Source organism: Balaenoptera physalus, assembly GCF_965194825.1.
Source record: "Balaenoptera physalus genome assembly, chromosome: 16".
In the NCBI taxonomy this organism is placed as follows: domain Eukaryota; kingdom Metazoa; phylum Chordata; class Mammalia; order Artiodactyla; family Balaenopteridae; genus Balaenoptera; species Balaenoptera physalus.
The window spans coordinates 84,216,766-84,241,454 of record NC_138898.1 but is presented as its reverse complement, the minus strand read 5'-3'; the positions used below and the strand labels follow the sequence as shown (position 1 = coordinate 84,241,454).

The 24,689-nt window shown below is 54.4% G+C and overlaps 1 protein-coding gene and 2 long non-coding RNA genes across 5 annotated transcripts in view; 2 read left to right on the top strand and 1 right to left on the bottom strand.

Moving 5' to 3' along the window:
• The window catches only part of LOC309645065, a 34,910-nt gene extending 30,193 nt beyond the window's left edge, over nt 1-4,717 (top strand). For 2 of the 3 annotated variants that reach the window (XR_014254716.1, XR_014254717.1), the window contains exon 4: nt 1,271-4,717. This is a non-coding gene — a long non-coding RNA (uncharacterized lncRNA). The remainder of the gene's footprint in view (nt 1-1,270) is intronic. The other variant, XR_014254715.1, reaches the window with a different exon arrangement.
• The window catches only part of SRRM3 (serine/arginine repetitive matrix 3), a 54,921-nt gene that overhangs the window by 20,053 nt on the left and 10,179 nt on the right, over nt 1-24,689 (bottom strand). Inside the window, 2 exon segments of the mRNA XM_082429578.1 lie at nt 6,534-6,635; nt 13,736-14,000. Coding sequence (XP_082285704.1) covers nt 6,534-6,635; nt 13,736-13,968 — 335 coding nt within the window. The 5' untranslated portion in view covers nt 13,969-14,000.
• Nucleotides 14,011-23,318, top strand: LOC309645067. Its single transcript, XR_014254719.1, has 3 exons — nt 14,011-14,149; nt 14,450-14,636; nt 18,071-23,318. It is a non-coding gene; the product is annotated as an uncharacterized lncRNA (long non-coding RNA).

The window sequence follows — 24,689 nt, the reverse complement described above, 5'->3', positions numbered from 1 at the left end:
GAATATCCCAGCTTTGAGGAGAGGATTAAGTAAGATTCTATGAAGCTCCTGACATGAGGCCTGGCCCGCGACTGTTGTCCTGCACACACGGTCACCATTGCTAGATGGAGGGACCTCTGTGAGACACTCACACACCAACACCTGCTCTTCCAGGGAGAAAAGCGGTTTTGACACATGAAAGAGAAACAGAGCAAGGAAGGTAGATCACAGCCACAAGGTGAAAGAATTTTCAGGGACACATCTCCAGCAGAGCACCCACTAAGCAGCTCCTTGAAGACTGATTTTTGGATTTGAATAAAAAAGAATGTAACCCATATCTGACAGGGTTAGCTAGCCTTGAGGCTCGTGTCAAGAATGTCATTTGGATCCCAAACACTATCCTGGCCCTGGCAGCCTAGAAGTCACACAGGTGTGATGGGAGGTGTTTCTGGGGTGATGGAGGCTCACGTCATTCCCCTGCCCCTGCAGAGCCAAACACCCACCCATCCCTTCATTCAAACTTCTCTGCTCTTCCCCGTGCTCCTCTTCCCGAAGCCAGTGGCCTCCTACTTCCTGTCCCTGAAATCTCCAACTCCTGGGCCTGTCCCAGGGCCCATTGCCCCCCCCTCCACAGCCCTCAGCCACACAAACGCCTGACACATAAAACGCAGTCTTTAGCAAAACTGAAGGGCACCACAAACATCGTGTGGGTGAGCCAGTGGGAGGAGGGAGCTTCCGTTTATCCTAACACAAAAATGATGAAGGTTATTTACAAAATAAAACAGCTCAGTTTGGGCCCTGCCTTCTGCAGGAATCCTTCCTTGCCTCCTAATATCCGAGGTGGGTTAGCCACTGAATACAGGCCCTCACTGGGCCCTCCTCATTGTGCTGGCTGCACCCCTAGAGACATCTTTCCTTTCTACCTCTGTCCCAGGGACAGAGCTCCCGCCCCTCTGCCTCATCCTCCCTCCCTGGGACCTTATCATTTGACCTCTCTCACTTTCCAGTCCTTTCTGGGAGGTTGATCTTGTCTGCTGGGAGCACTGGAAGACAGGGGTGGGGAGATCCAGGCTCAGGGAGATGCACAAGGTTTCAGAACCTTCTGGTAAGACTTTGCCTGGCAGTTCCAGGGGTATAAATGGGCCTATGCTGAGGCCTCTCTTGCTGGTTTTATGCAGCTGGTACCATTATGTCCACTTTGCAGGCTCTCCCAGGGCTAGAACACTGGGTTCTCCTGTCCTGACCTTCCTGGCTGATAATAACACTAATAAGAATGTTCTCTAATGTTTAGATGGCTCTCCACAGTTCAAATCCCACTCAGAACCAGTTCCTGATTTAGAGAAATTTGCACGCCCCCACTTCACAGATGAGAAAACTGAGGCCCAGAAAGGGAAAGGAACATCTCCTATTTTGGGGGACCTTTGATTAAGAATGTAAGTTCACCTATGCAATTGGCTTTGAGAATTCATGTGCAAACAGGACGGCCCTCGACTCTGCTGGCTGGGCTTCCCTGCTGTGGATGTTAGCTCATCCGTCCCCTCCCTGCTCTGTAGACACAGTTGTGGGTGTGAGCACTGAATTCTAGATTTGTTTAGCATTTCCTGCTCTTAAGTTCACGTTTGTTAGTTAGTTTACTCCTCACCATGACTGTGGAATAGGCAGGGGAGGCATTCCTCCCCTGTGACAGAACGAACTGAACCCCACAGAGCTGACCAAAGTAAGCCCAGCTGGAGTCCACTGCAGAGGGACCAAGGGCAAATCGAGGTTGAACCCAGCACCGCATGGAACACCTGTTGGACAGGCTTCCCAGGAGGGGCTCCGACCTGGGAAGAGACTGCCAGCCACACGCTCTTCCTCCTGACAGCAGTTTCGCTAATTAACTGGTTCTGTTTCCCATTTGCCAGGAGCCTAATGGCCAATTGACAGATGAATGAATCCAGACAGAAGAGGAGGAGGATTCCAGGCAAAGGGGCTGCCCTCTCCGTTCACTCACTCAGCCTGTGTGCCAGGCCTGCCCGGGGCCGGGGGGAGGGGGCAGGGGTGGCAGGAACAAGGGCCTCTCCTGCCTCATCAGGCCTGGGGCCTCTCCTGTAGCTCCTCACAGCACAGGGCAAAAATATGACAAGTGCATATGATACTAATCTAAGGCAGGTGCCGCGTGCTGTTCTGAACACTTTACATATATTTATCTCATTCAGTCATTTAATACTCAACAAGCCTCTGATGTGGGTATCATCATTGATATCCTCATAGCAAAAATATGAGGCATGGAGAGGTCACACTATGTATAAAATTAGACACATGGAAAAAAAAAACACTGGCATTTGCTCATTGTTTTAGGAAGTAGCATATGAATATCGTTTTCCAGAAACCCTCTCTCCCAAACATTTTGTTATATTACATAACTATGAAAACAATTATTCTTTTTTTAAAGTATCCAGAGTAAACTTTAATGGTTCTGCGCTCTTACAAACCAAGATGCAATATAATCTTATGTCCATATATGGGATGTGCATTATATAGTGATGAAAACAATTATTCTTAAAGGTTGTCTATTAAAGTGAAAAAAAGAACAAAGAACTGATAACAGACATAGAAGTAAAGAAAACATTGTATATATCCCACAGAGGAGAAGATTTTACTTTTATCCCAGGAATAAAGTGGTTTTTAGAGGCAGCCTTGAATGATGGGGTATATTCGAACCCGTGCACAAGGGTGTTTCCGGCTGAGGGCCCAGGATGAGCAAAGGCGTGGAAGTGAGAACGCGCAGGACATGGCTGCGAGCTGCCAGCAGGTCGGGCTGGCTACTGCGTGATACTGGGAGTGGGAAGCCAGGCTGGGTCTAGAGTGTGGAGAGCCTTGAGTGTCAGGCCAGGGAATCCAAATTGGATTGCCTGGAGGGTGGGGAACCACAGAAGTTTTCTGGGGCAAAATAGGACTCCCCACATGAATCAGTTTCCAGACAAAAGCATGTCCTCTCTCAGTGTCTCTGGGACCACACTCTCCATCACTTCTCTCCCAGATTAGAGTGCCAGCTGCCCCACTGTTTTCCTTGTAGTTTCACCCATCTGATCCATCTGCCAAAGGAGAAAGCCCCTGAACACCTGTCTGACCACATCATACCTCTCAAAAACCTTCCACTGGCTCCTACCCTCTATGGGATCACACCCAGAACACCGCAGTATGGTGTTCTGGTGTCCAGTGTGGAGAGTAGACTGGAGGGGACTACTCCATGATCTCAGACTTCCAGCCTCCAGAACAGTGAAAAATAAGTTTCTGTTGTAGATCAAGGCACCCAGTTTACGGTGCTGTGTTATAGCAGCCCGAGGTGCCTAAGACAGTGGTGGTGATCATCCAGTGGTGATGCACGTCTGCTGTGTGCCAGCCACTACTCCTCACACTTACAGTCACTGTTTCAGTTAATTTCCTCTACAATCCTTTGAGGATGGTACTAATATCTGCATTTTTTAAGTAAAGAACTGAAGGCCCACAGAAATCAAGGACCTACCCAAGTCACACAGCTGGGGTGTGGTGGAGCTGGGATACAGAGCTCAGGGGGTTAATACTGAACTTAGAGGTTAAGACAGGTGGGGTGTCTGATGCCAGAGCACACACTCTCCCTCCACTAGTCTGTACTCTGAACTAAGAACTGAAGACCTGGTCGGATGGCAGGTCCACAGGAAGGCATATGACCAATCTGTTGCTAGCCCTCTGTCACCTCTCTGCCTCTGGCCTTGGGTTCAGCACCACAAACAACTCTTCCCAGCCCAGGAGTAATCCAGGCCACCGTCACTGCTGCAGTCACTGTTTGCAACACTATTTTCATACCATTTTGGCTGCCTGAGCTAGAAGAAGGCTTCTGGTCTCACCCCTTCCCTGTGTAAAGGAGGAAACTGAGGCGTTGGGGGAGATTGGGCAAACCACACTGTTTTAGGCACCAGGGATACAGCAGTAAACAAAACTGATAATGAACTTGTCTTCAATGTCTTCTAATATTCTAGTAGGATCCCAGGACCCTGCCAAGTCTATATTCTCCTCTGCTTCCAGAGCAGGAGTCCTCCTTGACTGTCAAGTCTTCCTGACACTGCCTTTTCCGAGGAACCCTTCCTGACCGACCACCCTAGCCTGTCTCTCTTCCCCCACCAAACACGCACAGAGCTTGAGACTAAGTTGTTCAAGTGGCCACACTGTTGTTTCTTGTCCGTGGCTGCCAGTAATTCCTGGTTTCAGGTTGGAGGTTTGTGTTTCCACCCAGGGAGCAGGGGCACTCTTTCCCTCCCCCCACCCCCGCCCCCCTCATAGCACTAGCGCAGGGTTCGGCATACAGCACAGACCCTCAAGGACATTCCTTCTGATGATGGAACCTCTCCATGACATCCTTCCCAATGTGTCCCAGTTCTTAACTGCATCATTCATTCATTCATTCCAGGAAAGAGAAGATCAGGACTTCTGGAAAAGACTTGGGAGTCAGCCACTAAGAGGAGAGCGTTCCAGCTGGGGGATGGATGAGATTCCCAGGAAGAAGAGGGAAGGCAGACCTGGGGAAGAGACCTGAGGACAGGACAGATCCTTCGGGGGAGCCAACATCTGAGAAGTGGGCAGGAGTGAGGGAGGAGCAGAAGGCATCAGAGGGTTAGGAGGAAAGTCACAAAGAACTGAATCTTGGAAGCCAGGGGGAAAAGCAGGTTTCCACTGGGGAAGTACAGTGGTGGCATGTGCCAGAGAGAGGCCAGGCCTGCAGAGGAGCCCGGACCGTGCTAAGTAGGGCTCAGGCAGCCACAGCCCAAGCAGGTCACCGGAGTCATGGGGGCAAGAAGCCAGAGCTCCATGGCTTAAGGAAGTGGAGACAACGTGTACCACATGCTCTGCAGAAATGTGGTGGAAAAAGGAGAGGAACATGTGGGCTGGAAGCTGGAGGAGACAGCAGAATTGAGGAAGGACACGGAGTAGATTAAGAAGGCACCCAGGAGAGGGCAGGCAGGATGGCAGGTTTGGGCTGGAGGGGCGGTTATCGCTGGAAGGGCCCAGAGAAGGTGGCAAAGGTAGCTTCCAGACGAGGCCTCCCGCCCTCACACTGGATGGAAGAGGAAAGCGTGGCTGATTTTCCAGAGGAGCCCTGGGGGGAACTGGAGGAACACAGGTCAGAAAGGCAGGACCTGGTGGGTTTGGAGGTGGTGCGGGAAGCAGCGGGAGCATCTGGTTGTCAGGAGGTTTGAGAAGGGAAGGGAGGGAGGGCCTCGCCCTGTTTGGTGGTGGTGGGGACCTTCGGGCATCAGTGAGGTGGGCACAGCAGTTGCTGAGGGGTGCTGTGGGTTCTGGGAAGCTGGAGAGAAGGAGGTGGTGGTGGTATGACTTCTTCCCACCTCCGGGGAGGAGAGAGCAGGCCCGCTGAGCCAGGCTCCCCCAGATCACCCATGAGCCCCCCACAAACCCGAGGCTGCCATGACTCTGCTTCTTCTTTTTTTCTTTTTTCTTTTTGGCCGCGCTGTGCAGCACGTGGGACCTTAGTTCCCTGACCAGGGATCGAACCCGCGCCCCCTGCAGTGGAAGCACGGAGTCCTAACCACCGGACCTCCAGCGAAGCCCCCCTGACTGCTTCTGCTCCTATTCAAGCCAGAGGGGTGAGGTTAAGCGGGGTTAGGAGGGGAACCCCCCACCCCGGGAGCCCCCAGCAGTCTAGAATTTCTGCAGAAAGGGCTTCCCGGCTGCCCATCGAGGTCCATCTACTCCTGCCATGCTGTTTGCCCTCAAGACAACGGCAACAGGAAAATCGCTCAGAAGGTGCTGCTGTCGTTTTACTTTTGTGCCAGTAAAGGTGCACAGGGACTTAGGGACCCAGCAAGAGGCCGTCAGCCAGCCATGCCTGGACACTTGCAGTCCCCGCCCTCCTACAGCAGCTGCGCCATTTCATATGGTTTTGAGTGGCTGACGGTTCTCCTGTGATCTGAGACAAAGTCGGCCTCCCTATAACTTCCCTGTTTGATCCCAAGCCCACCCGGGGGGCCACAGCACCCCGGTGCTCCTCCTGTCCTGTGACAGCTGCAGAGATGTGACCGCCGCAGAGCCCGTGCTCTCTGTACCCGATAAGCCTTTGGCTAAGCCAGCAATGGCATTTGGTGCCTTAGTTCTTATTCTCCAGAGTCTGTGCTTGCTCTGGAGGCCACTTCATAGGTGGTAGTAGTTGGGGCAGAGGGACTAGCCTATCTGCCACTGACAACACTAGGGTGAGAACATTTCTCAAGTTCCTGATTCGCAGCCCAGGATTCCCTGAGCTGAGATCTGGGGTGCCTCCCCTACTGCTGGGCGATAGATAGAACCCAGGGCACAGGGGGAGGGCCTCGGGGATGCCCAGGTGCCCAGCGGCTCCAGCTAGCGCCCCGGGCCAGGCCAGAGCTTCCAGTGGACAAGACCCATGCCCTCTCCTCCTCCTCCTCTTTCTCCCTCGCTCCAGCCCCGACCAACTTAGGGAGCCCTGGGAAAGGTCCCTCTGGCCCCCAGCTGCTGCTTGAGCCTGCACTCTCCCTGTGCCCTTCCCCCACCCAGGCAGCACTCACACGTGGCCCCCAGGCCGGTCCTCCCTGGTGAGCATTCCCTCCTTCTCCATCAGCATCTGCCGGAAAGTCCTGACCTTCTGCCGGGTCTCCTCCTCTGAGTACCTGTGGGGCACAGGGAAGATGAGAACTGCTGTCTTGGCTTTGGTTTTCTCCCCACCTGCCCGCCCCCCAGCCCATCCCCCCAGCCCTCAGTCATGCGGGCACTTTCCAGCTTGCAAGGACCTGTCCAAGGTCACACCACCACCAAGATTCTCAGTGCTCAAGGCCTACCCGTTTTGCACCAATTCAGCCAACCAATCAACTAAAACAAACTACCAGCCAAACAAACACATAAATTAAAGGAAGTGTTGTTCCCAGAAGTGGGGAGACCCACCAGGGGAGACGGAGTCCTTCCTCCTGGCCCTCCCCCACCCCAGGGCAGGCCTCCCTCCCACGTCCAGGCTGCAGTCATTCTCTGGAGACATTTTAGGGGACAAGTGAGACCCCTGGCCTTGACACATACATGGCCTTTTCTGCTTTCCTGACCTCAAGGACCTGTGATCCTCACAATAGCCTGGGGAGATTCTCAGCGCATCCCCGCCTCTGCAAGGTCTAGGCTGCCCGGTGGCTGGCCCAGGATCCCAGGGGTAGATCCATTGCTTCCCAGCTTGGGATGGGGGGTGGATGAAGTCTGGGCCTTGGATGGAAGCTCCCGACTTCTCTACTCCGCTCTCCCTCCCTCCCTGAGGCTAGGGACCAAAGCCCAGAATTATCTACCCCTCATCCTTGTTCCCACACCCTGGGCTTGGTTGTAACCTCTCTCACACCACCACTGTGACAGCTGCCCTGGTCTCTCAGCCCATGTCCATGCTGCTCCCGGGGTGGGGGGGCTCTGTGCTCACCCAGCCCCCGGCCCTGTGCCCAGCACACGCAGCTTTCCAGTGGATGCTGCTGATTGAGTCTTGGGGTCCCAGGCTCCCACCCTCTCCCCTTCCTGGGCTACAGGTCGTTGTCCTGGACAGAAAATATGGTGACCAAACAGGAACCGGGGTCCCATCTTCTTTGTCATCTGACCATCCACCCTCTGTGCACACAGCAGGCCCAGCCCGCCCCACTCAGCCTGTCCATGAAAATGGTATGTTGTTCCCTCTCAGGGACCCCATCTCTTTTCTCCTTCCTTCCTCTCCTTCAGCAAGCATTTGGGATTGACCCCGCCTTTTTGGAGAGCAATTTGGCAATTCTTTTCAAAAGGCTTAAAGAAAAATGAATACAGCTTTTGACTCATAAATTAACTTCCAGGTTTACTCTGCGGAAGTAACCATGGCTAAGCACAAAGATGTGACTCACGGCATGTTTACAGCGGATGGATTCCCACCCCCCCCACCAGGTTAGGTGTCAGCGTTTGTGTTTCCATAGCAAACCGAGCTTCCCGGTTCCTGGCAGGTGGTTCGTGTGCTACTCATCATCCGTTGACTCCTCTGCAGCCTGCACGGGCCTGGGAGTTCCCTGAGGGCAGGGACCTTGTCTGTCTGAGTTGCTGTTGTGTCCCCAGCACCTGGCACCTTGCCTGCCCCACGTGGCATCCAAAAATGTTTGATAAATGAGTAGATGGTGATGGAGAGGATTGAAGAGTTCGAAGGTGGAATTTTCATTTTGGAAAGATGCCTCTGGTGGCCATGTGGCTGGAGGAGAGGGAGGCTGGCCCTGGGCTACGGCAGGGGTTCAGGGGGCAGGTGCTGAGGTCAGAGCTAGAGAGTGGGCGTGAGGATGGAGGGGGAGACGTGGACGAAATACCATCTGGTAGGGAGAATGGCTGGGGCTCGGGAACCGATTGAATATGTCAGGGGGGGCCGTTAGGAGGGGAGCAATACCTACTTCTTAACCATGTGTCCCCTGACCCCCAGCTGGGGTGTCACCCTCTATAGTTTTCGCCACCTCTGTGGCCCACTATAGGGAGGATTTTTTTTCACCATTTTAACCATTTTTTTCTTTTCTTTTTTTTAATTGACGTGTTGTTGATTTACAATGTTGTGTTAGTTTCAGGTGTACAGCAAAGTGATTCAGTTATATATACACATATATATATTCTTTTTCAGCTTCTTTTCCCTTATAGATTATTACAAAATATTGAGTCGAGTTCCCTGTGCTATACAGCAGGTCCTTCTTGGTTATCTATTTTACATATAGTAGTGTGTATATGTTAATCCCAATCTCCTAATTTACCCCTCCCAATAGGGAGGATGGAGTCCGGCCTGGCAGGGGGAGGAACCCGTCTCTTCCAACCCCCCACCGTTTCCGCAGGAGTGTGTGTGTCTCAGGTCCTGCTGTGCTGACACCACTGACCCAGCTTCACCCGCCCTGGGCCTTGGCTTGTAAGTGTCCACCTTGGTCCCTGTTTAGCATTCAGCCGGAGGTCCCTAGGCCTTGCTTGCTGAGCAGGACAGAGCCCTCGGTCACCGGGCTCTGAAGGAGGGAATCCCTCCTGCTGTAAACATCCCCTGAGTCATATCCTTGGTCCTTTTCTGAGCAGTGGAGGCTCAGAGGAACTGCTTCCATCTCACCTTCTCCTCAGGAGAACAGCTTGTCATCGTCACCAGCACAGAGAAAAACAGTACCGGCCCTTCAGCACTGCCGAGCCCCCAACTCAGAGACCCCTGGGAGGGAGACACCAGCTGGCTGGGCCATCAGCAGGGGGCCTGGGACCTGGCAGGGTCGGGAAGGAGGTGGACCAAGAGCAAGGCTGGGCCAGACCCCCAGCTGTATGGGAGGGGCTCCAGGCCAGGGTCCAAGCCGCATGCCTGGGGATCTACAGAGCATGTGAAGGCTGCGAGGTGGGAGCGAAGCCCAGGATTTCATGAAGACCTGGAGCAGGATGTGTGCAGGGACTTAGGGCTCATCCCAGAGCCGGCAGGTGTAAGGCGAGGTGACTAACGCCAGCACCTGCTGTTGGGGGGCCGCTGTTGCTGGACTGACCTGACTCAGGAAGACCCCTCTATGCGCCGGGGTTTCTTGCTGGGAGAAGCTGGGACCCAGGGAGGACATCTGGTTATCGGGCAAAGTGGTCTCAAGTGTGACCACCACCTGGAGTCTCCTCTCCCCTCACACCTCTCAGCTGAGGCCACAGACATTACGAGGAGAGGCAGAAGAGCCAGGCCGTCCTGTTTTCGAATCCCAGCACCCCCACTTTCTAGCTCTGTGACCTTGGACAAGTCCGCCTACTTCTCTTAGCCTGAGCCTCTACATCTGTGAAACGGGATAGTAACCTGCCTTTCAAGGTCGTCACAGGATTAAGGGAGATGATGCATATAAAGCACTTTGCGCAGTGCCTGGCACGTAGTAGGTGCTCCATAAATGGAGTTCATTGAGGATTATTTGTCCCAGAGCTGTGGGGACAAAGGGTCTAGTCGTCCCAGGCTCCCTGCCTTTTTCTACCCTAGACCCCTCCCAGGTCAGCGTGGTCCCGGGTCAGGAGTCACCTGGGCCTCTCCCCTCTGCTCTCGCAGGAGGCAAAGGCTGAGGAGAGGGAGGCTGGTATCCAAATCATCCACTCCCTGCGGATGTGGCAGCACCTGCCAACTTAAGGCCACGCAGGAGGCCTGGCTGGCTAAAAGTCAAGGGCTTGGACAGGGGAAGCGGGTAGGCAGGGCAAGGCTGCCTGTCTCAGCGCCACAGCCTACTGGCTCAGCTGCTTCCCAAGCCAGTCTGGCTCCCTCATTGCCGCTTCACTCTTCGGGAAGGATGTGCCAAAGTCATTTTTGCTTGGGGACTTCCTGGGTTGCCCTCTGGGGCTGGGGTGGGGGGAGGGGACAATGCATTTCTTTTTTTTTTTTTAAATTTGGCTGCGTCAGGTCTTCACTGCTGCACGCAGGCTTTCTCCAGTTGCGCGAGCGGGGGCTACTCTTCGTTGCTGTGCGTGGGCTTCTTATTGCGGTGGCTTCTCTTGTTGCAGAGCACGGGTTCTAGGTGCGCGGGCTTCAGTAGTTGTGGCACTCAGGCTCAGTAGTTGTGGCTCGCGGTCTGTAGAGCGCAGGCGCAGTAGTTGTGGTGCACAGGCTTAGTTGCTCCGGGGCATGTGGGATCTTCCCGGACCAGGGCTCGAACCCGTGTCCCCTGCATTGGCAGGCGGACGCTTAACCACTGCGCCACCAGGGAAGTCCCGACAATGCATTTTAAAAGAGGGTCCCAGCGTTGAAAATGTTTCATTCTGCCTGTCTTTGCCCAGATCCGGCATTTCCTAGATAATTACTTCCTGGGTCATTAATTTGATCTTCACCACAGCTCTGAGGGGGGTGGGTGGCCTTACTATTCCCATTTTACAGATGAGGGAACAGAACAGGGAGAGGGGAGGATTCAAAGCTCCAGACCCAGCTAGGGGCAGAGCCGTGCTCTGTCCACCTCCAGGGTCCTAATGGGAAGGGGCATGGGTAGGATGTGGGGGGATGTTTGGGGCCGGAGCTGGGGGCGCTGTCCCCACCCCCAAGGTGGTTGCCGGCTGCACGTGGCGGCTGCCCAGGAAGATGACTCCGAAGGCAGCGTCAATCACCAGTGAATTAGCCGCCATCCATCAACATTAAGGAAGGGATTTCTTTTTAACAGGGCCAAAGAGTGTGTGTTCCTGTGACTAGTGGGAATATTTGTCAAATGCCTGAGAAGCTGGTAAATAAATGCGAATGACCCAGCGTTTCTAGAAATGGATATTAATGGCTGGATTTTATAACAGAGCAAAGGTCTCTAGTGTTTGTGGAGCACTTTCTGGGGATTGGCTCCGCGTGCGGGAGCCCTGCATGTCCCTTAGTCCACAGGACACTCGGAACAACTGCCCCCCCACCTTTAAAAAAATTTTTTTTAAAACTTTTTATTCTTATTTTTATTTATTTATTTATCCCCCCCACCACCACCACCCCGCCCCGGCTTGCGGGATCTTAGTTCCCCAACCAGGGGTGGAAACCCGGGCCCTCAGCAGTGAAAGCGTGGAGTCCTAACCGTTGGACGGCCAAGGAATTCCCAGAACAACTCCCTATTTAACAGGCCAGTAGCTGTGACTTGCCCAAGGTCACAGGCCAGGGCTGGAAGCCCGGGTTGCTGGGCTCCAGAGTGGCTGTGCCCTCTACGGACCGCGCAGCCCCTAAGAGATGGGGAGGGGAGGTGGATGGTAACTTGAGAGCTAGCTTTGTGGGAGACTCCAGTCTGAGGACCACTTGTAGTGAGAGCTTGGGTGGGGGAAGGGCCCCTGACGGAACATCTGGAGGCCTGATGGGTGCTTCCTAGAGAGGCGTAAGTCCTTGATGCCAGGGGACGGACACCAAGGACACGGCCAAATGCCGTCCCCCTCCACCTGAGGCTGCCCTCGTCGGATAATAAGCCTCCCAGTGCAGGGGGAGATGCAACCGGTGGGGTGGGGCGGTAGGGGACGGAAGGCCCCCGAAAGGTTGGGGCTCTGTGAGGGGGAGGGCTTTCCACAAGGGAAGGTTCAGTGAAGAGGAAGGGGCTTAGGAAGGGGGCGGGGCCCTGTGACGGGGAAGGGGCGGGGCTCTGGGAGGGGAAAGGGGTGTTTTCCTAGAATGAAGCACAGAAGGCTGGTACTCTACTGTCCCAGTCACCCTGTTCCCCAGCCACGCCCACACTCCCTTCACTCCTCGAGTCTCCCAATTCAGCAGGATTTGCAGGTTTAATTAAGGTCTGGGACTCTCTCTGCAGAAGGATACTCCATCCGCACCCGCTACTCCACCCTGCCCCTGGGGAGCTCATTTCTTTGGCCACATCCACAGCTCCTCAAACCTGTTTTCATTGCCAGCTGGAAGCCTCCTTACTGTCTGTCTTCAGCAGCCTTCCACCCATCCGTCCCTCTCTGCAGGGACCCTCCCCACCCCCACCTGGTCCCCACCTGGAGGTGAACACCAAGTCCCTGTGCCCCTTTCTTTTCCTACAAGCGGCCCTGCCTGGCAGCCTTGGCCCTGCCTTCCTGAGGGCCTTGGGTGGTGGTGACTATCTCTGTCTGAGCCTCAGTGTCTTCTGGGTTCCAACGGGAGAGTGAGCCTTGTCTTGGCTGCCTCTTAGGGAGCCCAGGAGGCCTGGATGAACAGACAAAGATGTGGTTTGGAAGGACTGCTGTACACAGGCTGTCTGTCCCCATGTGGCTCCAGGCCCTAATGCACTGAGCATTTCTGATTTCTCAGCTCACTGACAGTGCAAGCCTGATGGGCAGGCCCTGCTCCCCACTTTGACTCCATCAACAGCCAGCCCAGTAGTTTCAAAGTACTCAGGGCAGATGCAAAAGGGAGGCTTGGGAGTACCAGCTTTCCTTGGAGCTGCACAGATGGGAATGGCTTTGTTCTCTGTTTCTTTGCCTCTAGCTCCACGTGTGAGGGCTGTCCTGTCTCCACTGGATTTTCAGGGGGAGGTCCCTAAATCCTTACTGATTAATGCACAACCCCTCCTTCTCAGCCTGACGAACTCCTACACGTCCTTCAAGGCCCATTCAAATGTCTTCTCTCATAATCTCACCTCTGAGCTCCTGAAGCACTTGACCCTCTCCTGTCCTGTCCTATAACCATGATTCTAATCTGTCTTATGGTGGAGTTGGTTGTTAACATGTTTGTTTCCCTTCTGAGATGGGGAAGGAATAGAGATCGGGAGGGCGGTCTTTGAGGAAGTGACTCTGATTCGGCTCTGGGGTCCAGCGTTGCCCAGCACAGTGCCTGGCACACTTGTGTGCCCCTGTGACTGGTTCTGAACTAGATAGGGTGAAACCTAAGTTTCCGGGTGTGGCTGTTGGGTGAGATTCCTTTGCTGAAACCACAGGCAGCCCTCACACATAGTAGGGGCCCATTGCGCTTTCTTGCCTGGCTGCAGCATCTGCTTGGCAGAGACGAGGCAGCTCGATCCACCCATTTTATAGAAGGGGAAACTGAAGCCTTGATTTATCATTGATGTTTACAGGCCTCTCTCCTGCACTGGGCTGGATATTTCTGGAAGGCATGGACTGTGTCTCCTTGGCTTCTGCGAATCTGAGCCCAGGTCAGAGCTTGACATAGAGCAGGAGTTCCAGACGGCTTATTGGTAGAATAAACTAATAAATGAATGAAAGTTCGGCTGGGCTTGCAATGGTTCAGATTCTGACCTTACAGGCTCCCGGGTCCCAACGCTGGCTCCGCCCCGGCGCCGCCCTTGGTTCCCTCCACGCCCCCAGTGCCCCGCCCCGGCCCCGCCCCCTACCGACTCACCCCTGCTCCTCCATCATCTCCTGCAGCTCCATGCACTTGAGCTCCACGCGCCGCTTGCGCTCGTGGTCCAGGATCTCGCGGTGCGCGCGCTTCACTAGGCCGGGCTCCGCGCCGCGCAGCTCCTCCTCCGCCCGCGGCCAGGCCCCCGACGAAGCGCCCGGCTGCGGAAAGCCGTTCGCCGCGTCGGGCGGGGACGGCATGCTGGCCGCCCCGTTGTTCACTGTGGAGGACATGGTGGCTGCTCCCGGAGCTGCTGGCCTCGGCCCTGCGGGGTAGACACAGACACCCGGCGGGATGGTCACTTCTCGGCCACCTGCTAAGCTCCTCTCGGCGCGGGTTAATCCTGGAGATTTAAAGGACCGCTCACGGCTCTAATCCGCTTCCCCTCATGCTGCAGAGCCGGGCTGGTGGCAGGTTTGCACCTTTGGGTCACACCCTGGGCATGAGGGGGGAATCGGACACTGGGCTTTCCCCATCTGTAAGGTGGGTGGATTCAGGCCGGACTAGATGGCCCCTAAGGAACCTTCTCATCTCCAGGGACCTAGTAACCACTCAGGACAACCCTCTCTGCCTTGTACCAATGCCTGGGCCTGCCTGCCTGGCCCCTGCCTGCTGGCAGCTCCCCAGGCAACCAAGTCGGTCTCTGGGAAAATTTGTTGGTTTTATTCTTGTTTTTCCTTCAGGCTCAGTTTAACACCCCCTCTCACTCCCCAGTACCCGTTCTCCTGGTTCTGGCCCCTGGAGTCACAGACCACATGTGCTCCCCCCTCCCAGGCTGCTCTGGGTCAGCCCTGCCGAGACGGGAAGATGGAACCTTCTCCAGGCTCAACTCCATTCCCACCTCAGATGCAGTTTTCAGTTCCCACTTGGATTTGGCTAACTTTTCCAAAGCCCATTCTAGGTAGGGGCCTGATTGAAGCCCACAGGACTGTCCCCTCCTTTGTTCTGGGAACACTGCTTCTGAGGATGTGACCAAAAGTGGCACTGACATTAACTCTCCAGGCAGCCACATCCTCCTGCCGGCTTGGGATGGGGTAGGAGTCAGCATGGCTTGGGAGGTGAGAAGCTGTGGCTTCATGCTAGACCCAAAGTAGAGCATGTGCCTGCATGCACCCTGCGCATGTACACGCGCGTGTGCACACACACACACACACACACACACATACACACACACACCAAGGACTTATCTTAGCAGAGGGGAGGCACCTCCTGAGCTATTTCCATTTCCTTTCTCCAAGGCTCTGCTAGTTGCTAAGCAACAGGGAGGCCTCCTTCCCAGGGAGTGGGATGGGAGGGAGGGAAGGGGTGGAGGGAGGTGAGAAGAGAAGGAACTGGGCATGTCTGGACATCCCAGATGGGGCCCTCCTTCGGTACAACCTCCCCGCCCAAACACATACTCCCCTCACTGGCCTCAAAGTGATGGGGGGTGAGGGGTGTTCAGAGCCATGGAGTCTGAAAGGCCGAGAAGAGAGGGGGGCTGTGAAAGGAAAAAGGCTGTGAAGGGGACACTGAAAGGAGGTGACAGTGGTAATGGGAACACAAGCTCCTTTCACACGTCCATCCCCGCACATGTCTGAGTTCTAGGTCAGGCTTCTCTACTCTCTACTCCTTGCTTTGTGATCCTGACGATGTCACTGCTCCTCTCTGAGCCTTTGTTCCCAACCTGTGCCTGGGAGCATCACCCAGATTCTTCCGAAGAGGAGGGCTCTTGGGGATTTATGGAACAAAGCTGTTCTTCTAACCCTGCTTCCCGTCTGTCCCTAGCCCAGCCCTGCACCCCAGCTCCACCAGGCCTTCTCCGACGGTACCCCACAGGCATCACCCACTCACCAAGCGCCACACAAAGCTCTGGGATCCCTGCTTGCTACCTGCCTTGGCTCCGGTGCATAGCTTACGGCCTCCAGCCAGGGACACGCATGGAGCTTGGAGAACCCCATTGTCCTGGCCCACCACAGCTCACCAACATCAAGTTTGGTCCCTCATTCCCTCTTCTCAACTTTGCTCACATTTATCCATCTCCTCCTCTCTCATTACCGCCTCAGTTCAAGCCTCTCCCTCTGGTCCACTCTGGCCTCAGCATCCTGTCTGTCCCCCCATCCCCGACCTCTTTCTGTTCATCTTCCATCAGCAACCTGGGAGATTGGTCCAGGAGCAAATCAGCAAATCATGCCCTGATTAACAGCCTCTAGTGGCTTCCTGTCACTCTGGCTTCAAGTCGTGACATGGCCTGTCTCCTGGACTAGCCGTCCCCCTGCTGCGCCCACACAGATTCTCCATCCCTCTTGCATCCAGGCCTTTCCCCCTGCTGCTCCCTTTCCCTGGGGTGCTCTGCACCTGCCTCCTGCATGACCTCAAAGTCACTGCTCACAGGCCTCCCCACTTTCTGGAAGCCCCCGCCCCCCCCCCCCCCCGCTCTGGCTAGTGCGACCCTCCTGGAGCTCTAGCCACTCACTGTGTCACTGTGGGCACACAGGTCTGGCTCCCCCTGAGGGCTGAGGGCAGTTTAGCCTCAACTCCTAGGGCCAGCAAAGTGCCTGAAACATGTGGAGCCCAGCACCCCGGGGTGGAACAAGGAGGAGGCAAAAAGGGAGGTGGGACAGAGGAATGCTGGGCAGTCCTTGATACAGCCTGCAAGATCCCTTTGCATTTTGCCTTACACTATCTTGCAACTTCATCCTGTGCCACACCTCATCCTGTAGCCAACATCCAGCCCCTCAGCCTGGGTCATCTGTCCCCAAACATGTGCTCTCACTCCTTTGTGCCTTTGCCCATGCGGTTCCACTGTGCTGGAATTCCATTTCCTCTCCTCTCCACCTGGGGAACTCCGGCACATCCTTCTGGGCCCAGCTCAAATGTCACCTCCTCTGGGAAGCCTTCCCTGCTTTTGAGGAAGGATGAGTCATTCCCTCCTTGTGCCCCCACAGCTTTTGTCCTCACCTCTTTAGATACTGAGGCTCAATTTATTGTTTGCATCTGACCCCTGTACTAGCCCTTTGAGTGGAGGGGACCATCCCTTCATTCTGGCTCCCCAGAGCCTACCCAGCACCTGGCAACTCAGGAGGTGCACTGAGGGTGTGGGGACAAAGTGCTTGGGTCCCAGTGAGAGCCCGTGGAGCCAGGTTCTGAGTAATGCTGCTCTGCATGCTTTCCCTCTGAGGCTCCCCAGCCTAGAACTTGGCCTGAGCTCCTTGGCAGGGGAGGGGAAGCTGGTGGGAGCAGTTCTGAAGGCACTCAGATCTCCAGACCCTGAGAAATCCTATCCCTGACACTGGGAGAATGCCTGGGTTAAATGGCTAGGCTGCTGAAGGCAATCTTTCAGGAGTGACTGAAGGAAAGGAGAGGGATGTGAAGACAGAGGGCAGATGCTGTCTGGATTTTCACTAGGACAGATGGTGGATTCTAGCAATTTCACCTGGTGATGGAGAGCACCAGGCAGGAATCAGAGGCACGTTATTGAAAGAATGACCCCTGAACCCCTAGAGGAGAGCCCAGGACCCTAAGAGCAAGTCATTGCACACTGAGCCCACTTCTTTCCAAGTCAGGGTTGCTGGACCAGCAGACCAGGGAGTTAGTTACTGCAGGCACCGAGTCTCTCTGTGGGGTATCTGATATTATCTATTACGGAATCCTTGTGAGATTTCATAAGAAGAAAAAGACATTGTGCTGATGGGAACTAACATTCTGTACTGTTTTATTTGGTGGATAGATTAACCTATGCTCAAAGGGAGCTGATTAATGGGTCGATGTCACATTAGATGGGGCTATCTAGTGGAAGACCACAGGGCTCTGTCCTCACCCACATCTGATCCGATATGTCCACCATTGACTGGATGGAACTCTGATAACCTGATGATCAGATTCACTGAGGACACCACTTGAGAAGGCTCATAAATTCAGAGTCAGAATGTGAAAGGACTCAACAGACTGAAAAGATGGAAGGAGTCTAAGAAGGTGAAACAGCATAGTGAGAAATGCCACATCCTGAAGCTGGATCCCAAATTAACTTTCTAAAATTGGAATGAGGTAGACATACTTTAGAAGCAGCATATTTAGGAAGGATTTAGGGGTTTTCAGCGGTCACAGGCTCAATTTGAGTCAGTATCATGATGTGGCTGCCAAAAGTACATGGTATCTTAGGCTACGTCAACAAAAATATGTCTAGAATGGTGAGGTGATAAGAATATACAAGCGGTCAGAATCCCAATCTTCAGATACTTGAAGGATTGTAGAGGATTTAGGCCAAACCTGGCCGAATCTGTTGGGAAACTTGTTAGAAGTAGGTTGGGCTGGGCTTCCCTGGTGGTGCAGTGGTTAAGAATCTGCCTGCCAATGCAGGGGACACAGGTTCAAGCCCTGGTCCGGGAAGATCCCACATGCTGCAGAGCAACTAATCCCATGAGCCACAACTACTAAGCCCGTGTGCCACAACTACTGAAGCCTGCGTGCCTACAGCCCGTGCTCCGCAACAAGAGAAGCCACCGCAATGAGAAGCCTACGCACCACAATGAAAGAGTAGCCCCCGCTCGCCGCAACTAGAGAAAGCCCGCGCACAGCAACAAAGACCCAAAGCAGCCAAAAATAAATAAATAAATAAAGTTATTAAAAAAGAAGTAGGTTGGGTCGCCAGATTTGGCAAATAAAAATACAGGATGCACAGTTAAATTAATTTGAATTTCATGAATTTCATATTTGGGACATCCTTATACTAAAAGAAAATTATTCATTGTTTATCTGAAGTTCAAATTAAACTGGGTGTCTTGTATTTTATATGTGATTCCTACCTAGACCTACTGAATCAAAATCTCTGGGGGTGAAATTGTCAGTGTTCCCCAGGTGATTCTGATATAGACCATCTGTGGACGAGCAATTGGGAGCCGGTTCTACAGCAGCAGTTCTCAAATCTTATTTGGCAGCAGAGTCACCTGGAGGGCTTGTTAAACCATAGATGGCTATGGTCTACTCCTGAAATTTCTGATTCGGTAGATCTGGGGTGGGCTCTGAGAATTTGCATTTCTAACAAGTTTCACCTGTGCTGGACCTTGAACCACACTGAGGGGAGCAAGCCCCTAGCCAGTCTGGGTGGTTCCAGAAGACAAAGCCAGGACTCCTGCGGAGAAGTCATCTTGAGTGGACTTCAGCTAAGTCCAAGGTAGGATTTTTTCCCCTAACAATCAAAACTTTTAAAAAACTAAGCAGTTCATCCCAGGATGAGTGAGTTCCCCATTACAGGAACTACTCAAATAGGAGATAAACTATTATATTCACTCAACAAACACAACAAACACTCGCCCAGCGTCTACTCGCCCCCTCCCCCAGCAACAAATGCTGGAGATTTGGAGACAAGCAAGACCCCATCCTGACCCTCTGGCAGCTCACAGGCTGGTTTGGGAAACCAGTAGTTATCTCGGTGTAGTGTGATAAAAGAGAATTTGAGGAGTGTCTGCATCTCCGCCTGGTTGGTCAGGGCAGGCTTCCCAGAAGGGGTGAGAGGGGCTGGAGACAGGGACACCAGAGCAGCTGGGGCCTGGCCAGGAGTCAAGAAATAGATGGACAGACTGGGCAGGACTGTTGGCGGACTGGGTGTGGGGTGGAGGGAGGCACCTTGGGTAACACCGGGTCTCTGGCTTGGGTGGCCAGGGGGATGGTGCAGCCATTTACTGTGATGGGGAATATGGAGGGCAAACTGGGCTGTGTTAAGGGTGAGGGGCTTTTGGGGGTCAGTCAGGCAGCTATGAGGTCTAGAGCCATAACACTGACCCTGACCCTGACTTGTTAAAGTCCTTGGGGACATTGATGCTGTGTCTCTTTGGAGGCAGGGTGGCACATAGGAAGTCTTTTCTTGACCCCTGATTGGCTGTGAGACCCTGAGCGAGTCTCTTGCCGTCTCTGGACCCTGGTTTCCCCACTGGACAATGAGGGACTGGACTCAAAGACCCCACAGGTCTTCTCCTGCTCTGGAAATCTAGGTAATACTGACTATGTATGTATACCGCCAAGCCTTCAGCCCACCTCCTTCCTGCTGCTGTAGCCAGTGGCCAGGGCCACATCAGTTCCCCCCAGAGCTCAGCCTGAGGCTGTCCCCAGCACTGGGTCAGGTCCCAAGGGCAGGCCCAGATGCTGGGCCAGTCAAACGCATGTGCAGATTAAGTCATGAATTTAATGCTGTCTGACTGGGGGGAGGGGTGGGGGGGTCGCATCTCCCCTTCTGACAGCCAGGAAGTGGTTAAAGGGCCATAGCCCTGACTTCCAAGCCTCACTGCTGAGTCCCTGGGCTTGCCTCCTTCCCTCAGTCCCAAGCCTGGGTCCCCTGAGCAGGCCTGGCTGAGGACAGGATGGAACGCAGTCTGGCTGCCGGTACCTGCAAGTCCAGTCCTGCTGGTGGAGATTAATTGAAGGGGAAATAGCCCATCTGTACTGAAGGGTCCAGCCTGCTGACAGGCACAGAGGCCTCTCAGCTAATGAGATCATCACTCACCCCGGGGCTCAGAGGGGTAGGATGCTAAGGGTGGTAGGGGCTGGACCAGGTCTGGGGAGAGGGAACAGTGGACCACATATGTGTCTGAGAAGGAGACTGGGTCATGCCGCGGGGAACATGGTTTGAGGCGGGGAGACAGGGCCGTGCTCTTTGGGAACTCATGAGCTGAGTGACCTTGATCATGTGGCTTAAACTATGTGCCTCAGTTTCCTTGCCTGTGAATTGGAACTAATAACAGCACCCTCCTCGTAGGGTCGTGGTAAAGGACTAATGCATGTGAAATGCTAGCACAGTGCCTGGCACACAATGAATGTCTCATAAGTGGTGATGATTATTTGTCAGTGGTGACTGTCCTCTTTTGGACATGGTGGGGGTGAGGAGTCCTTGGACATCCACATGAAGATGTCCAGAAGGCTGAGCTCTGGGTCTGACTGGGGGATGTCATCACATAGCTGGGGACTGAGACCCAAGGGTAAGCACGGTTGTTGATTGTGGAGGGAGGAGAGGGCAGAGGCCGGAGCCCAGGGCAACGATGACCTGGGCCACCTTCCCCCATCCCCACGGGCCTCAGCAAACCCCTCCCAACTCACTTTCAGTGTCTCAGCCTCCAGCCCCCATGGCACCAACCCAGGGGCCCCCTTTGCTCCTGGGGCTCAGAAGCCTCTCTCCCCCAGGGGCAGCACTCACTCCCCTGGGGGCTCCTTTCCCCACCCCTGCCTGCCAAAGACCCACCTACCCGGTGATGTTGTCAGGACTCGGGGCCTCTGCACCCTCAAAGGTACAGGTTCCTACAACTTCAAGTAAACTCTTGACCTGTGGTCATACACAGTTTAACCACCTTCTTGCCACTAAGGTCCTTCTGCTGCTCCCGCTGGCTCAGGAACAAGCAGCACCAGTTTGGAATCAGAAGATTTGAGCTTGAATTCTGGTTATACCAGTTCTCCCTGGGTGATCAGGGAATGTCACCAAACCTCCCCGAGCCTGAGTTTTCTCATCTGTAAAATGGAGACAATACTCCCTAGCTCATAAGGTGGTGGGATTGTTCATTCTTTCAGTGACAAGCTTGTTATGAAGACAGATCCTGATTACCCCTCACCGCCCCCCCGCCCCAATGGTACGGGAGCAAAAAAGAGACCATGGAGGGTCTACCTTTGCCTGCGATGGTCAGGGAAGGCTTCACAAAGGCAAGGGTGTTTACACTGGTCCTTTGAAGGATGAGTCTAAGGAAGGGGGAGTCCAAGCAGGGGACGGCACGGGCTGAAGGCAAGGGTACGGCGAGGTCCAGGGACCTGGGATTAAGAGGGTCAGGGTGGAGGGGGATGCATGATGGCGAACAGCCTTCCCGTGAAGGTGGGGACCACTAACACAGGGTGAGCCCGCCCAGAGAAAAAGCTCCGTGTGGGGAGGGGGGTGGGGAGGGATGTGCCTCCGGAGTTTCCTGGAGGAAAGAGTTCTTTGTAACTGTCAGAAACGTGATGGAACTGACAAACACACATGAAACCAGGCACTTAGCTTGTGAAACTAAGTCTGGGTCTTTGTAAAAATAAGTGCGTAACAACAATGGTTTTGTCAAGATATTTTATGAAGCTGGCAAAGAAAACCCATCTCCACTGTGTCCAAGGAATCTGGGTGTGCCCCTTCCCCACCCCAGTCCCTGCCCTGAAGCCAGGCTGTACTCCTGACAACAGGGGATGTGTCCCCAGAGTACCCTGGGGAGGGGGCTCTCCTGTCAACCCCTCCCTTTCCCGGGGGGACCCTTCTCCAGACCTCCAGCCCGTGAACACAAGCGTGGGGAGGTGGCAAAGGTAATCAGGTCATGGCTGGAACAAACTAGAGGCCCTCCCTGTGCTCCCTGCCCAAGCGGGTGCGGCTGGTGAGTAAGGGCCACAGGACTGGGAGATGGCCCCTCAGCTCTAGGGGCGGGCCACTCATTCATGTCACAGCTATTCGGTGAGTGGCCAGTCTGAGGCTCACCAGAGGAGATGCAGGGGGAGAAGCATTGTGAGGTAGCAAGATAAGTGCTGGGATGGGAGACGTGCGGCAGAGACATCAACTGAGCTGGAGTGTGTTCGGGGAGGATCAAAGCTGGGAGGTCTTCCTGGAGGAGGACTCTTGAAGCATAAGTAGGAGCTGGTGGATGTAGAAGGGGAGGAAGGCTGTCTTGCACAGAGTGTGGGGCATGTGGGAAGAAGGCTTGGAGAGGAGAAAAGGAAGAGCATGGGCTCATGCACAGGTAGGCACAGTGGGCCAGGAGGGGCTGGGGGAGCTGGGACCATACCCTGCAGGCAGTCGGGAGCCAGTGAAGGCTGCTGAGCTGGGGAGGTCACAGTCAGCTTTGCATTGCAAAAAGATCTCTCTTGCTGCCTGGTGCCCTCGATTTTGGTGGCCTCTGCCCTGGAGAAAGGTCTGACTCTCAGGGACAGCCCGGTCCACATTAACCAAGACAGATCTGTACGGATCAGCAAGTGACAGAAGAGCCAGGCTGGATTCAAATCAATTACTATGTGCCCTAAAGTGACTTGACCTCTGTGCTCAGTTTCCTCATTTGTAAAATGGGGTTAATATAAGTACCCCCACCATTAGGGGTGAAGGAATTAACATATGTACAGTGCAGCCGTGCCCAGGAATGTAGTAAGTTCTGTGTATAAGTGTTAACTGTTAGTACTACCCATAAACAATGCCAGCTAGTCTAAACCACTACAGGCATGAGTTAACCAGGAAGACGTATAGATCGGTATAAATCAGAACACAGAAGGTAGATAATGTACCAAATCAGTGCCAACTTGTGAAGACTAGTAGATACCAGCCCACACGGACCCGTAGAGACCAGTATTCGCGGGTCAGAAGATGCTGCGGGGCGAGGCCTGGGAGGAAGGCGCTGGGCAGGCCGGCAGAGAGGGCATTAGCAGAGCCAGCTTCCTCCCTGCCTTCTTGGAGTATCTCTCAGGAGGCGCTGGCACTGCTGTTTGTTACCCAACCCTCGAGAAGACGCTGCAGTGGGGAGGGAGAAAGCTGAAAGCCTTCTTTTCAATTATTCAGCAGCCGGAGCTTCCTGCCGCCCCGATGGAGCCGGAGGAAGGCCCTTGGCCAGAGCCCCCGGGCTGGGTCTGGCTGGGCTGGGGGCAGGGCTGGTGGCAGGAGGGACGGGCAGCCTGGCCTGCACACAGCCTGGGCCTGCTCCTGCCCTTCCTGCCCGACGCCCCCAGCCCTGGGCTGCGGGGTTTGGCGGGGGGCAGCCGTGCCTGGGCAGGCTTGGAGCTATCCCCTTCCCTGCGGGCTCAGACTGTGCTGTGGAACGGAGGTGGGGGCGGGCTGGCCCAGTTCCCAGAGCCAAGGTGGGGTGTCTGCGGGTAGGCAAGGGAGGGAGGGCCTGTCCACAGGAGAAAGCCAGGCAGCTTAGCTGCCACCTGCGTCCTGGGCAACCTGTCCAGCCCCCTGTATGTCAGAAACACGGCACTCGGCTCCACCCAAGAACATGCTGGCCCAGACTTCTCCCTTTGCCTGGAATGCCCTTCCCCTTCCATTCATCTTGTAGTACTCTGCTCAAGCATCACCTCCTCTGTGAAGCTCTCCCTGACCTCCACTGTGGGATGTGCCTCTACGCTGCTTCCAGAGCCTCACCCTCTGGTTACCACTCTCAGTGTTTACCTTGCTCTGCTGTGACTATTTGCTCCCTAGCCGAGTGAGGGCTCTCCAAGGGCAGCGACTGGGTTGTGTCCATCTTTGTGTCCCTACCGCCTAGCACAGAGCTTGGCACAAAGCAGCCATCTGTGAATATTTACTGAAACCCGGCTTGTGTTGGCACTGATGGGGAGCTCACTACTTATATTTTTAACTACCTCCATCTCTGGGGACCTCAGTGGGAAAGGTCCCTGGTTACCGCTCTCAATATGCCCAGACTTGATGTGTGTTAATATTTGCAAAGGCCACATTGTCATATACTTTGTAAGCCCTGGAGTCCAGCTGTGTCATTGAACGGATAGGAAGGACTCACCTGGCACCTAGGCTCCTGCCCATCAAGCCAGGGCCCTGTCTTTATTCCTGTTGGCTCTGATTTGGGTTCCCAGAGCAGAGGATCTGGATGGCAGGTCCCCAGGGACAAAGAGGCCTCAGCTGTCTGCTCCCTACAGAGGGGCCCACAGTATAGGCAATATAGCCTAAATGAGATCAGTGCAGACCACTGCAGCCCAGGACAGGCCATAGAGGAGCCAGGAATTCAGACTGGATACATCAGGGAACCCAGAGACCAATGCAGACCAGTATTCTAGACCAGTGGAATAGAGCAGAACACACAGTACTGGTCATTGAAAATAATACAGACCAGTTTAACTCAGGAGGCAGCCTGTATAGACCAGTACTGACATCAAGCAGCAAGCAGTGTTTTAGTCTCCCCTCCCCTGCGTTCTGGTGGAACAAAGGAATCCCTGCACCCACTCAGCCCACTCTGTTCCTTTTTAGGGCCCTCAGTGGCCTTCAGGG